The sequence below is a fragment of the Pogona vitticeps genome, chromosome 1 (genome assembly GCF_051106095.1).
Source record: "Pogona vitticeps strain Pit_001003342236 chromosome 1, PviZW2.1, whole genome shotgun sequence".
NCBI lineage: Eukaryota > Metazoa > Chordata > Lepidosauria > Squamata > Agamidae > Pogona > Pogona vitticeps.
Window position 1 is genome coordinate 24,046,935 of NC_135783.1, and position 13,204 is coordinate 24,060,138.

General features: G+C 38.6%; 1 protein-coding gene across 3 annotated transcripts in view; it reads left to right on the forward strand.

Annotated features, from left to right (window-relative positions):
- The window catches only part of LRPPRC (leucine rich pentatricopeptide repeat containing), a 153,177-nt gene that overhangs the window by 48,348 nt on the left and 91,625 nt on the right, over positions 1–13,204 (forward strand). For all 3 annotated transcript variants that reach the window (XM_020800523.3, XM_020800524.3, XM_020800522.3), the window contains exon 15: positions 12,786–12,813. In XM_020800523.3, coding sequence (XP_020656182.3) covers positions 12,786–12,813 — 28 coding nt within the window. The remainder of the gene's footprint in view (positions 1–12,785; positions 12,814–13,204) is intronic.

Consider the following 13,204-nt stretch of genomic DNA (forward strand, 5'->3'; position numbering starts at 1 on the left):
TCCCGGAGTTGTGTCAGGTTCATGTTGGTTGCTTCGCAGACACTGTCCAGCCATCTCATCCTCGGTCGTCCCCTTCTCCTCTTGCCATCACACCTTCCTAACATCAAGGTTTTTTCCAAGGACTCTTTTCTTCTCATGAGATGGCCAAAGTACTGGAGCCTCAGCTTCAGGATCTGTCCTTCAAGTGAGCATTCAGGGTTGATTTCCTTTAGAACTGATAGGTTTGTTCTCCTTGCAGTCCAGGGGATTCTCAAGAGCCTCCTCCAGCACCACAATTCAAAGGCATCAATTCTTCGGCGGTCTGCTTTCTTTATGGTCCAGCTCTCACTTCCATACATCATGACAGGAAAAACCATAGCTTTGACTATTCGGACTTTTGTTGGCAAGGTGATGTCTCTGCTTTTCAAGATGCTGTCAAGATTTGTCATCGCTTTCCTCCCAAGAAGAAGGCGCCTTTTAATTTCAGGGCTGCTGTCTCCATCTGCAGTGATCATGGAGCCCAGGAAGATAAAATCTGTCACTGCCTCCATATCTTCCCCTTCAATTTCCCAGGAGGTGATGGGACCAGTGGCCATGATCTTAGTTTTTTTGATGTTGAGTTTCAGGATTTGGTATGTAGAGAGGAGCTATTTGGGGGCAAAATCCTGTCTGCATAAATTTTTGACAGTGTAACCAGTCACCAGAAACATTTAATTTAAGCTCACAGAAAGTTTCCTGCACATACTCTTTCAGGTTTTGAGGCTCCCTGGGTCTCCTTTTTACCCTGGGAAGTGTTTTGGAGCCTCAGGATTGATGGTTTTAATAGTAAAAAAATTCCTGCTGGATTGATGATCCCAATCTGGTGGTGATTTTTGGCTATTAAAGGATGTTGCCCCTGTGTTCCAAGGCTCCTAAGGGCAAAAGGAAGCCCTATGGAGCTCTGAAATCTGGCATGGGGGAATAAGAAACTTTCCAAGACTTTAAATTATATTTTTCTGATGCCCAATCCATGTTACGCCATTGCCAAGTTATGCAACAGAATTTCACCAATGTGTCTTCTGTTAGATTTCTTCACTGTTCTTTCTGATATCTAGTAACTGTTGAGTTTTGTGTGGTTGCACAGCAAAAAACAGGGCAGTTCTTATTAATACTTTATATTAAATGTATAGTATATATACACATAAACATAGATATATATTGTCCAACTGATTATTTTTGATGATCTACTTAGATAAGGGGAATTCTTGGGATGTATATACTATTGTCTGACAGATTATTTTTGGTGTTCTACTTAGATAAGGGGAATTTCTGGCAAACATGCTTATAACTATATATAGTTATAAGCAAGTTTGCCAGAAATTCCCCTTATCTAAGTAGAACACCAAAAATAATCAGACAGTAGTAAAAAGAAGAAACAATATTTGCTTACAAAATTATGGGATCGAAATCTTGACATAAAGACATGGGGTCATTAATTGTAAAAATAATAATTTGGTCTGCTAGAAAATAGTTTTTCTCTCGTTGAGGAGAGAATTCAACATACTGTAACTTCTGCCTCGCAAGATGGAGGAGGAACAGCAGGAACTAACTGAAAAACAAAGTGCCTCAAAGTAAAGAAGGTTGAGCACTTTATGCCAAGAAGAAAAGAGAGCTGGTTTCTTAAGAACAAGTGAATAAACAAGTTAGTTTTCTTAGAGAGGTTTTCTCTTCTAAAGGGAATCATGTTAGTAATTAGTCCATACATAGCATCCTGGGTTGCTACATATTTCAACAGAAACTCCCATGTTTGAAACTGTTAACCAGCATCTGAAAGATTTGCTCAATATGATTGGGAAAGGGTATGGTCATGTACAGTCCTGATCCAGCTGTTTCTGACCTATCACTTTTGGTAAAATGTATACCATGAAAAAGAGGGATATGGTGGTGCTGTGGGTTAAACCGCAGAAGCCTCTGTGCTGCAAGATCAGAAGACTAGCAGCCGTAAGATCAAATCCATGCGATGGAGTGACTTACTGAACAATAAGACAAGAAGACTCCTTGGAAAAGACCTTGATGTTGGGAAAGTGTGAAGGCAAGAGGAGAAGGGGGCGACAGAGGATGAAATGGTTGGACAGTGTCATTGAAGCAACCAACATGAACTTGACACAACTACGGGAGGCAGTGGAAGATAGGAGGGCCTGGCGTGCTCTGGTCCATGGGGTCACGAAGAGTCGGACACGACTGAACAACTAAACGACGAAGTCACTTATGGCACCGATTACCTGGTTTTTCTTTAAAAATGAGTCCACCAAAACACTGGAAATTTCAGAACCTGAGTTGATGTGTTAAAATTGTGTTTCATTTGTAATATACTTCCCCATTCCATGAATCATCTTGGAGGAGTTTTGAGAGATGTTTTCTAAATGCAGAATGTCACCTCTCAAAGGGATAAGCATGAGAGAACTGACATGTACACCTAACGATGCACATTCAGGTAGCTAGATGCTTGTGCAGCTTTTTACCTTTGATAGTTCAGAGCATATCCCTCACTACAGTGTGCTACTTTTCTTGCAAGAGAACTTCAGTTGCTGTGACACATTGATGAGTTTTTTGGAGAACAATATTGCATTTCTTCGACTCAAGGCAGTTGTTTTTTTAAAAGGCAAATAATTTAAGCACTAACTTGGTCAGTTCACATATAATGATGAGGTAAACATTTTGCAAGGGCAGGATTGATTTGCATGGGTTCCGTTTAATGTAAGAAATGACAATTACACAGTCTGGTCACAGAAAGTTCCATAGTCCCCCAAATAGCATGTGAACTAGCTAGGCTGCCATATTTTAATTTTCCTCCTATTCAATGACAAGTTTCTGTTCCCTGGCTGATGAGTGTGTTTGTTCTTCCAGCAGAAGCTTTGTTCATGAGAAGGAGTCCTTTCTTTTTTATTTTTTCTATTCCTGTGGTGATAAGTTGGGATAGAGAAGTTTGCATGTACTTTAGAACAACCTTCCTCAACTTGGTGTCCTTGAAGTGTTTTGAAGTGTACAGTTTGCATCAGCCCCAGCCATCATGATCAGGGATGGTGGAAGTTCTCATCTGAAATGCCTTGAGGACAACATGTTTGGGAAGGCTGTTCTAGAAAGGCACCTGTTATTGTGCAGTATCAGCCTTGTGGCAAAGAGTCATGGCTTATTTCGGAGGGGGGGGGGAATCTTTTTGTTTTTGTTTTCTGTTGACCTTTTGCAGTAGCAGATAGAAACAAAAACCCATCTCAGAAAAGAGCAAGTGATTGATCTCTTAGTCTGTTGTGGGTTTTCCCCCAGAAATAGAACATACAGAAACCACCATTTTTTCTTCTTAACTTAATGACAAAGTGGTTTCCTTTCCATAAGCTGACTCTTGTGTGATGTACTGGCATCAGTACCATGGATAGCAATATTGGAAGGATAGAGGTCTGCAGGAATTCCCACAGCCAGTCTTCTGGAGGCTTTGATCAAGAAATGAACGTCTTGACATGTTTTCAAGCTCTTGAGCTAGTGAGTCCAGATGCCAGAAGTAATTTTCATCCTGTGGAGAATACACAAGTAATGGGTGAGCATTCTGTCTGAGTAGCAAGGGATTATGAGTATGGTAGTCTCTGCCCATTAGGTTCTGCACAGAAAGCCTCTCAAATAAACTAACAGACCTATAATCCTTGCAGGTCCCATAGAGCTTAGCCCCACACACTCATATACTTTGTCTTCTCTACAAGATGAAAATGGCTGCTGTAGTCTCAATTTAGCCTAAGAACTTAAAAACATTGGTCAGGATGTTCAGTTGTTGCTTAAAGCCTCTGAGGACTAGCCTGGGAATTCCTGCAGACTTCCGGGAACTGTAGCCTACAAATTACGAAAACCCCATGCCTAGACATGATTGAATGGTAATCTCTGGTGGCTGCAAGAAAAACATTTGTCATGCAGGTGAAAGAGGATGACTGTTGTCGAATATTAATGCATGTGTGTGAGAGATAATTTTACTACATAAAAGTATTTCATACAGGATACATCAATTGACTATTATTTACCTTGAGATGCAAAAATGTTTAGGGCTGTTTCATCATGTCTCCAGACTGAGCAATAGTTGAAGAAGCAGTAGAGTGAAACCTTTTGGGAAGACAAAGAGTGTTACATGGTCTAGAATGCAGGTTTGAAATTTTAAGCTGACAGAACCTTATAGAAAGTCAGAGGAAGTAGTCTTCTCAGTGAAGTGCATTGTTTTGCTTGGATAAATAACACTGCCATGGAAGGGTGGCACTCAAAATATAGCTATCAGCCTGCAAACTATTTTGACATCATTGAATTGATATGTCAGATCATCTGTGTGTCAGTTCATAGCAGAACTTGCCCTGGAAAATCACTGAGGAAGCTACAGTTTGTTTTCTCTATGAGCTTCTGCTTGGCTCACTTTCAAATTAATATGCCGGAGGCACTATATGCTGAGATAAGTAAATGTGAAAAAGCTCTAAGGATAATTTAAAAACTACGTTGTTGCGCACTGTAACAGGGGAAACTTGTAGCACACATTCATAAAAATGTAGAGAAGATGGAAGATCTACATGGGGTTCTTTGTTTTCCTGACTGCAGTTCCTAAATTCAACTGAAATTCTTCCAGGCAGAATTCTGAGGGATGACCACCAAAAGTATTAGTTTCAGAGGAGGTCTCCATTATACATGGGCTTCCCATCCAATATTTGGTTTTCAGGAAAGAGGAACTTGCCTGGTGGAGGCTTTGATGAAAAGGGCAGAGCCCCAGTGAATCATGGGATGGGTAGTCTTGCTGCCCATTAGCCTCTGTGGAGTATGTCTCCCAAAGAACTACCTGTTCCATATATCTTTGGGACTTCTATGCAGCCTGCCATCCCAGCCTCATTGGGCTTTAGTCAATGGTAATTTAACTTAAGAATGGCCAAAATTGGTTTTGTGAATACAATGGCCAAAATTCTTGAGACTTAGCTTGACAATAGCATTTCTGTGTTAGAAGAGATGCTATGTAAATTAGGTATATTATAACCAGAAATTCATGTTATGAAAAGGTCACATGATCAGCGGATGTCTTCATATTGTATTAATGAATTTGGTCACCTTCCAAATAATGGAGGTGTACAATAGAAGCTGATTGCTGCCTTGTCATGGCGAAGGGGCTTGAGTAACTCAGGGACGCAATGGGCTATGCCATGCAGGGACACCCAAGACGGAAACGTCATAGTGGAGAGTTCCGACTAGACGCAATCCACCTGGAGTAGGAATTGGCAATGCCACTCCAGTATCTTTGCCAAGAATGCCCCATGATCAGAAACAAAAGGCTAAAAGATATGACACTAGACGATGGGCCCTTCAGGTCGGATGGCGTCCAACATGTTACTGAGGAAGAGCGGAGGACAAGTACAAGTAGCTCCACAGCTAATAAAGTAGCTGGGCCAAAGCCGAAAGGACGCTTAGCTGTGGACGTGCCTGGAAGTGAAAGGAAAGTCCGATGCTGCAAAGAAAAATACTACATAGGAACCTGGAAAGTAAGATCTATGAACCTGGGAAGCTGGATGTGGTCAAACAGGAGATGGCAAGAATAAACATTGGCATCCTGGGCGTCAGTGAACTGAAATGGACAGGAATGGACGAATTCAATTCAGATGATTATCATATCTACTATTGTGGGCAAGAATCCCGTAGAAGGAATGGAGTAGCCCTCATAGTCAACAAAAGAGTGGGAAAAGCTGTAATGGGACATAATCTCAAAAATGATAGAATGATGTCAATACGAATCCAAGGCAGACCTTTCAACATCACAGTTATCCAAGTTTATGCACCAACCACCAATGCTGAAGAGACTGAAATTGACCACTTTTATGAAGAATTACAACACCTTCTGGAACTGACACCAAAGAAATATGTTCTTGTCATTTTAGGGGATTGGAATACTAAAGTAGGGAGTCAAGAGATAAAAGGAACAACAGGAAAGTTTGCCCTGGGTTCAAAACGAAGCAGGGCAAAGGCTGATAGAGTTTTGTCAAGAGAACAAGCTGGTCATCACAAACACTCTTTTCCAACAACACAAGAGGCGACTCTATATATGGAAATCACCAGATGGGCAATACAGAAATCAGGTAGATTATATTCTCTGCAGCCAAAAATGGAGAAGCTCAATACAAGCAAAAACAAGACCTGGAGCTGATTGTGGCTCTGATCATCAGCTTCTCATAGCTAAATTCAAGCTTAAACTGAAGAAAGGAGGAAAAACCACTGGGCTAGTCAGTTATAATGTAAACAAAATCCCTTATGAATACACAGTGGAAGTGAAGAACAGATTTAAGGAACTCGATTTGGTGGACAGAGTGCCTGAAAAACTTTGGATAGAGGCTCGTAACATTGTACAGGAGGCAGCAACAAAAACCATCCCAAAGAAAAGGAAATGCAAGAAAGCAAAGTGGCTGTCCAACGAAGCCTTAGAAATAGCAGAGAGGAGAAGGGAAACAAAATGCAAGGGAGATAGGGAAAGTTACAGAAACTTGAATGCAGACTTCCAAAGAATAGCAAGGAGAGACAAGAGGGCCTTCTTGAATCAACAATACAAAGAAATAGAGGAGAATAATAGTAAAGGAAAAACCAGAGATCTTTTCAGGAAAATTGGAGATATTAAAAGAACATTTTGTGCAAAGATGGACATGATAAAGGACAAAAATGGGAGGGACCTAACAGAAGCAGAAGACATCAAGAAGAGGTGGCAAGAATACACAGAGGAATTATACCAGAAAGATTTGGATATCCCGGACAACCCAGATAATGTGGTTGCTGACCTTGAGCCAGACATCCTGGAGAGTGAAGTCAAGTGGGCCTTAGAAAGCATGGCTAACAACAAGGCCAGTGGAGGTGATGGCATTCCAATGGAGCTATTTAAAATTTTAAAAGATGATGCTGTTAAGGTGCTACATTCAATATGCCAGCAAGTTTGGAAATCTCAACAGTGGCCAGAGGACTGGAAAAGATCAGTCTACATCCCAATTCCAAAAAAGGGCAGTGCCAAGGAATGCTCCAACTACCGTAGAATTGCACTCATTTCACACACTAGCAAGGTTATGCGCAAAATCCTACAAAGTAGGCTTCAGCAGTATGTGGACCGAGAACTCCCAGAAGTACAAGCTGGATTTCAAAGGGACAGAGGAACTAGAGACCAAATTGCTAACATGCACTGGATTATAGAGAAAGCCAGAGAGTTCCAGAAAAACATATACTTCTGCTTCATTGACTGTGCAAAAGCCTTTGACCGTGTGGACCACAGCAAACTGTGGGAAGTCCTTAAAGAAATGGGAGTGCCTGACCACCTTATGTATCTCCTGAGAAACCTATACGTGGGACAGGAAGCAACAGTTAGAACTGGATATGGAACAACTGATTGGTTCAAAATTGGGAAAGGAGTACAACAAGGCTGTATATTGTCTCCCTGCTTATTTAACTTATATGCAGAATACATCATGTGAAAGGCTGGACTGGAGGAATCCCAAACTGGAATTAAGATTGCCGGAAGAAATATCAACAACCTCCGATATGCAGATGATACCACTCTGATGGCAGAAAGTGAAGAGGACTTAAGGAACCTTGTAATGAGGGTGAAAGAGGTGAGTGCAAAAAACGGTCTGAAGCTCAACATAAAAAAATAAGATCATGGCCACTGGTCCCATCACCTCCTGGGAAATAGAAGGGGAAGATATGGAGGCAGTGACAGATTTTACTTTCTTGGGCTCCATGATCGCTGCTGATGGAGAGAGCAGCCACGAAATTAAAAGACGCCTGCTTCTTGGGAGGAAAGCGATGACAAACCTTAACAGCATCTTAAAAAGCAGAGACATCACCTTGCCAACAAAAGTCCGAATAGTCAAAGCTATGGTTTTTCCTATAGTGACGTATGGAAGTGAGAGCGGGACCATAAAGAAAGCTGACCGCTGAAGAATTGATGCTTTTGAACTGTGGTGCTGGAGGAGGCTCTTGAGAGTCCCCTGGACTGCACGGAGAACAAATCTATGAATTCTAAATTAAATCAACCCTGAGTGCTCACTGGAAACACAGATCTTGAAGCTGAGGCTCCAATACTTTGGCCATCTCATGAGAAGAGAAGACTCCCTGGAAAAGACCCTGATGTTGGGAAAATGTGAAGGCAAGAGGAGAAGGGGACGACAGAGGATGAGATGGTTGGACAGTGTCATCGAAGCAACCAACATGAATTTGACCCAACTCCGGGAGGCAGTGGAAGACAGGAGGGCCTGTCGTGCTCTGGTCCATGAGGTCACAAAGAGTCGGACACGACTGAACGAACGAACGATAGTTGAACCAATGGATGTGGCATATAATATTAAAGGAATGGCCATCTGAAGTTTTATTCATTAAATTTTATGTGTTTTGATTAAATTATTAAGAGATGTTGAATAACTGCAATGATTAGGAAGGAAATTAGAAAGGCAGCTTACAAATGATATAAAATAAATAAAGTACATATTGTTTTCCTTTTTTGAAAAAAACCTCATCAATAGAAGCATAAGAAGACCCGGCTTGAATATCCTTAGTTTAACTAACAGTACATGGCCAAAGGTTCTTCAGAAGCTTGGGGGAGGGGGGAGCTTTGTCAACATTTTTATATCTGCCAGGTGGAAACTGCTTTGATTAATTTAAGGGGCAGTTCCATTTTTGTTAAACATTTGTTGTCAGGATCTGTGTCACCCTGGAACCTATTTATGGGACAAATAAGACGGGGATGACTTTTTGGATAAAATATTAACCAAACTGAATCAGTTCAGTTCAAAATAAATTATTATTTGAGAAGATCCTAATTTAATTAACGAGGAATATCTATATATTAGAAAACCAGAATACACTTAAACTGTAAATCAAAATACCTCCTGAAATTATTTGAAAAAACATGAGTTGGTTGATAGCTTTTAAATTTTGGAATTAAATATTATACATATTATTTCCCAAGGCATAAATCCTATTAAAAACTGAACTATTTTGATTACTGTACAATGGCCAAATATGTTGAAAAAATCTTAAATTCAGACCATGTCATTGCATAATAGTGCAGTTTGATCAGCATCAGCTGGTAACCCTCATACAAAGACTGAAGAATATATTACTGCTGTCCCAAAAATATGCAGGGAAAATAAAATTTGAAATTAAGTATTTTTCTAACAATGCATAAACATTATCTCAGGATTTATCTGGGACAACTGTACAGCAGTATTAAGAGGGATGTGCATCTACCTAACAGCTGTAATTAACCAACAAAGTAAACTAAAATGAGATTCCTTATTGTAAGATATTACTAAGAAATGGAACATTAAAAAATTTGGAAACTAAAACCTTTTGGATTTTACTTCAGAAAAGAGCAGACCTGGATGCACTAGGAAAAAAAAATCTCATCTTATTTGTTTTATGTTCAACAAAAACATGAGTTTGGAAATTACACTTCTAAGTTATTAGCTACTAAATTAAGATAATTAAATCAATAGCAACTAAAGAGAATAAAGTAATTTTCGGTAATAAATAAATTGGGAATAATTTAGGATGGTCTGTAGCAATCTTTATCAGTCAGTCAACTGTTCTCAGGAAGAAATAGATTGTTATTTAAGCCAAATTCCAATTAAGCAAGTTAGCCGGACATACACATACTTATTGAATGGGCATACAATTGCAGATGAGATTAAAGAAGCTATAACCAAGGTTCAGAACAAATACATCTCCTGGCATTGGTGGATTACTGGTAACTTCTATAAACATTTTTGAAGATTTGTTAGCTCTAGAGTAGACTTAGCTGGTTAATAGCATCATGAAAGGAGAAGATATTCTGGAGTCTTGGAAGGCCTCATGTATTGTTCTAATATGTAAACCAAGAAAAAAAAAACCTTCAAGAAATCTAATCATACTATAAGTTTGAATAAACCAAGATGCTAACTATTTGCAGTAGTTTTACCTGCAAAGTTTAAATGTATTGTAGCACATAATGGCTAAAATCCTGTTTGTATTGTAAACAAAGCATATATTTCTATCAATTCCTCCATGGTAAACAGTGCACCTCTGGCAAAATTCTCAGGGGTGCACACAGGCATGTATCAAGACTGAATGCCCCCCCCCCCCGAATTATAGCAGTGGCAGTTTATTTACCAGGGAAGAAGGAACAAAAAGTTATTCTACACTATAAACAGAATTTCAGCCAATGTGCAGCTGGACCAACTGGATTTGGTTCAGCAGACAAAATAGCTGACATATTCTCAATGTGGTCCATCATTGTAAGATTAAGAAATGATTTTTAGCTGTGATTTCTCTTGGTGCGTGTAAAGCCTTTTTTGACAGATTAGAATGTCTTTTTGTTTGTTTGTTTAAAGGAACAATTACTTATTATAATACATGTGGGTTTTTCATTTCCCCAAAATAATTATCCAACTATACAAAGATTATTTTGACTCTGTTACAATAAATATGAAACAAAGAATAAAATTGGAGAGAGGAACTAGATTGGGATGTCCTTTGTCACTCCTCCCCCCCCCCCGTTGCTCAAGAACCCTTGGCAATTCCTCTGCATTTAGAATAGAGACAAAACAATTTAAATAGATCAACAGAAGATAGGATTACAAATCAATAGTACAAAATCCGAACGGTTCTGTTTTAATCTTAATTTTAAAAATCCAACCAGCTATAGCAATGGACTCTGGGTTTGTTGTACAGTCCAGATTCCTGAAACACCTTGATATCTTTATTCCAAAAACAATTTGCCAACACTGAAAAAATGAAACTGCAATCCATTATATATAAAAGCAAAACAAGACTTTTTGATATGATCGAAAGATTCAATGTCATTGCTTGGAAGGATTGTGACATAAAAATGTTAATTGTTCCAAAGCTTTTTATTTATTCTAAGCATTTTTTATAGAAATTCTCCATACAGAGTTAATGACATGGGAAAGTGTTTTGATAACTCCATAATATAGAGAGAAGATTTGGAGGGTCTCATAAAGTACTATTTAGCCCATCTAATGAAGAGGGATTAGGTGTGCCACATCTTCATCAATTACAATGCCTTTCATGTGAGGCATTTCCTTTCCCTGTTAAATTAGACTTTCCAGAAACCATGGGTGTAAATTATATTAGAAGGTGTGGATTGTTGTTTTTTTATCTCACAATTTAATGATATTTTGAAGATGGCTAACCTATTCATGAACTCAAGTTATAGGAAGCCAGATTTCGGTTGAAGGTCAGCAAAAATGTCCAAACTGTTAGAGCAGTACGGCAGTGGAATCAATTATCATGGGAGGTGGTGAGCGGTGCAGTGTTGGAGGCATTCAAGAGAACATTAAAGTATCTGTCAGATGTACTTTGATTTACATGTCTGCATTGAGCAAGAGGTTGGACTCGATAATCTTATAGCTCCCTTCCAGCTCCATGATTCTATGATTCCTTAAGACAGCTATTAATAAACAAATGCCTAATATTGCACCCTTAATATCCCCACTTACTACATTTCTTTTACATGTCCTTTTTAAAAACAATCCTGACAAATTTGGGTAATTTAAAGACTGGAAAGGTGCAGATTTAGTCAGACATAAAGATTTGTATTATGACCATAAACTGATTACATGACAACAAATTAAGAAAGCATTTGTTCAAAATAATTATAGTTTTCTGTACACCAAGTGCTACATTATATAAACAGCCCTGAAATGGTGCAACAAAACACCAGAACATTGACTTTTGAGAAGGTAATACTGTTTTTGACTTTTGAGAAGGTAATACTGTCTTATAAAAATGAATTTAAAAACTAACTTTCTCTTCCTATAAAATACGACATGGCAAAACCTCTGGACATTTTGTAAACTTGATATGGGAAAAGATACTAAAAGAAATTTAACAGGTGAAGAATGGATTACAGTATCTAGCTGTCTGCTACAGAGATCTCTCTGAGAGAATCAAGGAAAATGCTATTAAATTTCTGCATAGGTGGTATTTAACCCACACAAAATTACCTTATGTTGTAAAAAATGATTAATATAAACTAACAGGCTGAAAGAGGTGTGTTGAAAGAGGTGCATATATGCATGGATGGTAATTATCCATCAGTAGCAATTTTTAAAGGAAAAGATTATACAGGAACATGTCAAATAAAAAATACATAATTTAGTTTTAAAACCAGAATACTTTAAATATTTTTGCAAATCAAAACAAGAGTACCCCTCTTTCTTTTTGCTAATAGCTGCTAGATTGGAAATAACTGAAAGATGGAAGATTTACACTCTAGTCTCCAGTGGGAATGGGAATATGCCTTGCTTTTACGGAACTGGCTATAAGCATGTTAAGAAATACAGTATTTTCTCTGTCATTAGTCTGTTACTCAAGTTGTTTGGAAACCATCATATTCGTCCTAGTTCTAAATTATTGTTCCGATAATGCTTTCAAAAGTGGTTGGTAGTAAGAGAACTGAAGAGCCAAATGTTTGCCCTTTTTTTTAAACGTATGGGCGTTACAAGTGCTCATTCATTTCCAGGCTTGTCTGCATAAACACAAGCAAGAACTCAAGTGCAATGTGTTCAGATAGTAAGGGTCTTAACGGAACCACTAGTTTCTGTAGCAATTTATGCAACATTTAAAAAATTCAGACTCTGCTAAGATAAATAAAACAATTTCTTCTTAATATTCCTCACCTATGCAAATGTCCTATCCTATTCACTTATACAGTGTTCTTATGAAAGAAATGTCTAAATTACGGTAGATTGTCTGGTCTTTTATTTTTTATCCTCTGCTGCCCTCTACAGGTCCAATGATGTAGCTCTTTGGAGCAAGGTAAGTGAAGACAGTAAAAATGAAATAAATTCTGGAAGTGCTTTGGGTGTTATGAGAAATAGGATCTCTTATTTTCTAGTGATTTATTTGGAGTGTTTGTACTGCAGCTGGTCAGGTACACTTTTAATTTGGCCATCATTCATTTACAGCAAAGCACCTTCACTGACCCACAGTGTGAAAGTCAAAAACACATGTTTAAATGCTCTTCCCTCTCCCCCACCTCACAAACCTTAAATGTGTTTTTCTTTGGCTAAAGTGTATCTTTAGTTTATTGATAAACACAAAATTAAGGGCTTGGCATCTGGCTACATGTCATCAAAGAAGTACCTTATAGAAAGTGAGATCCAGCTCCTATCCCATGGAAGCAGAAAGTGTTTTTCCTTGAATGAAG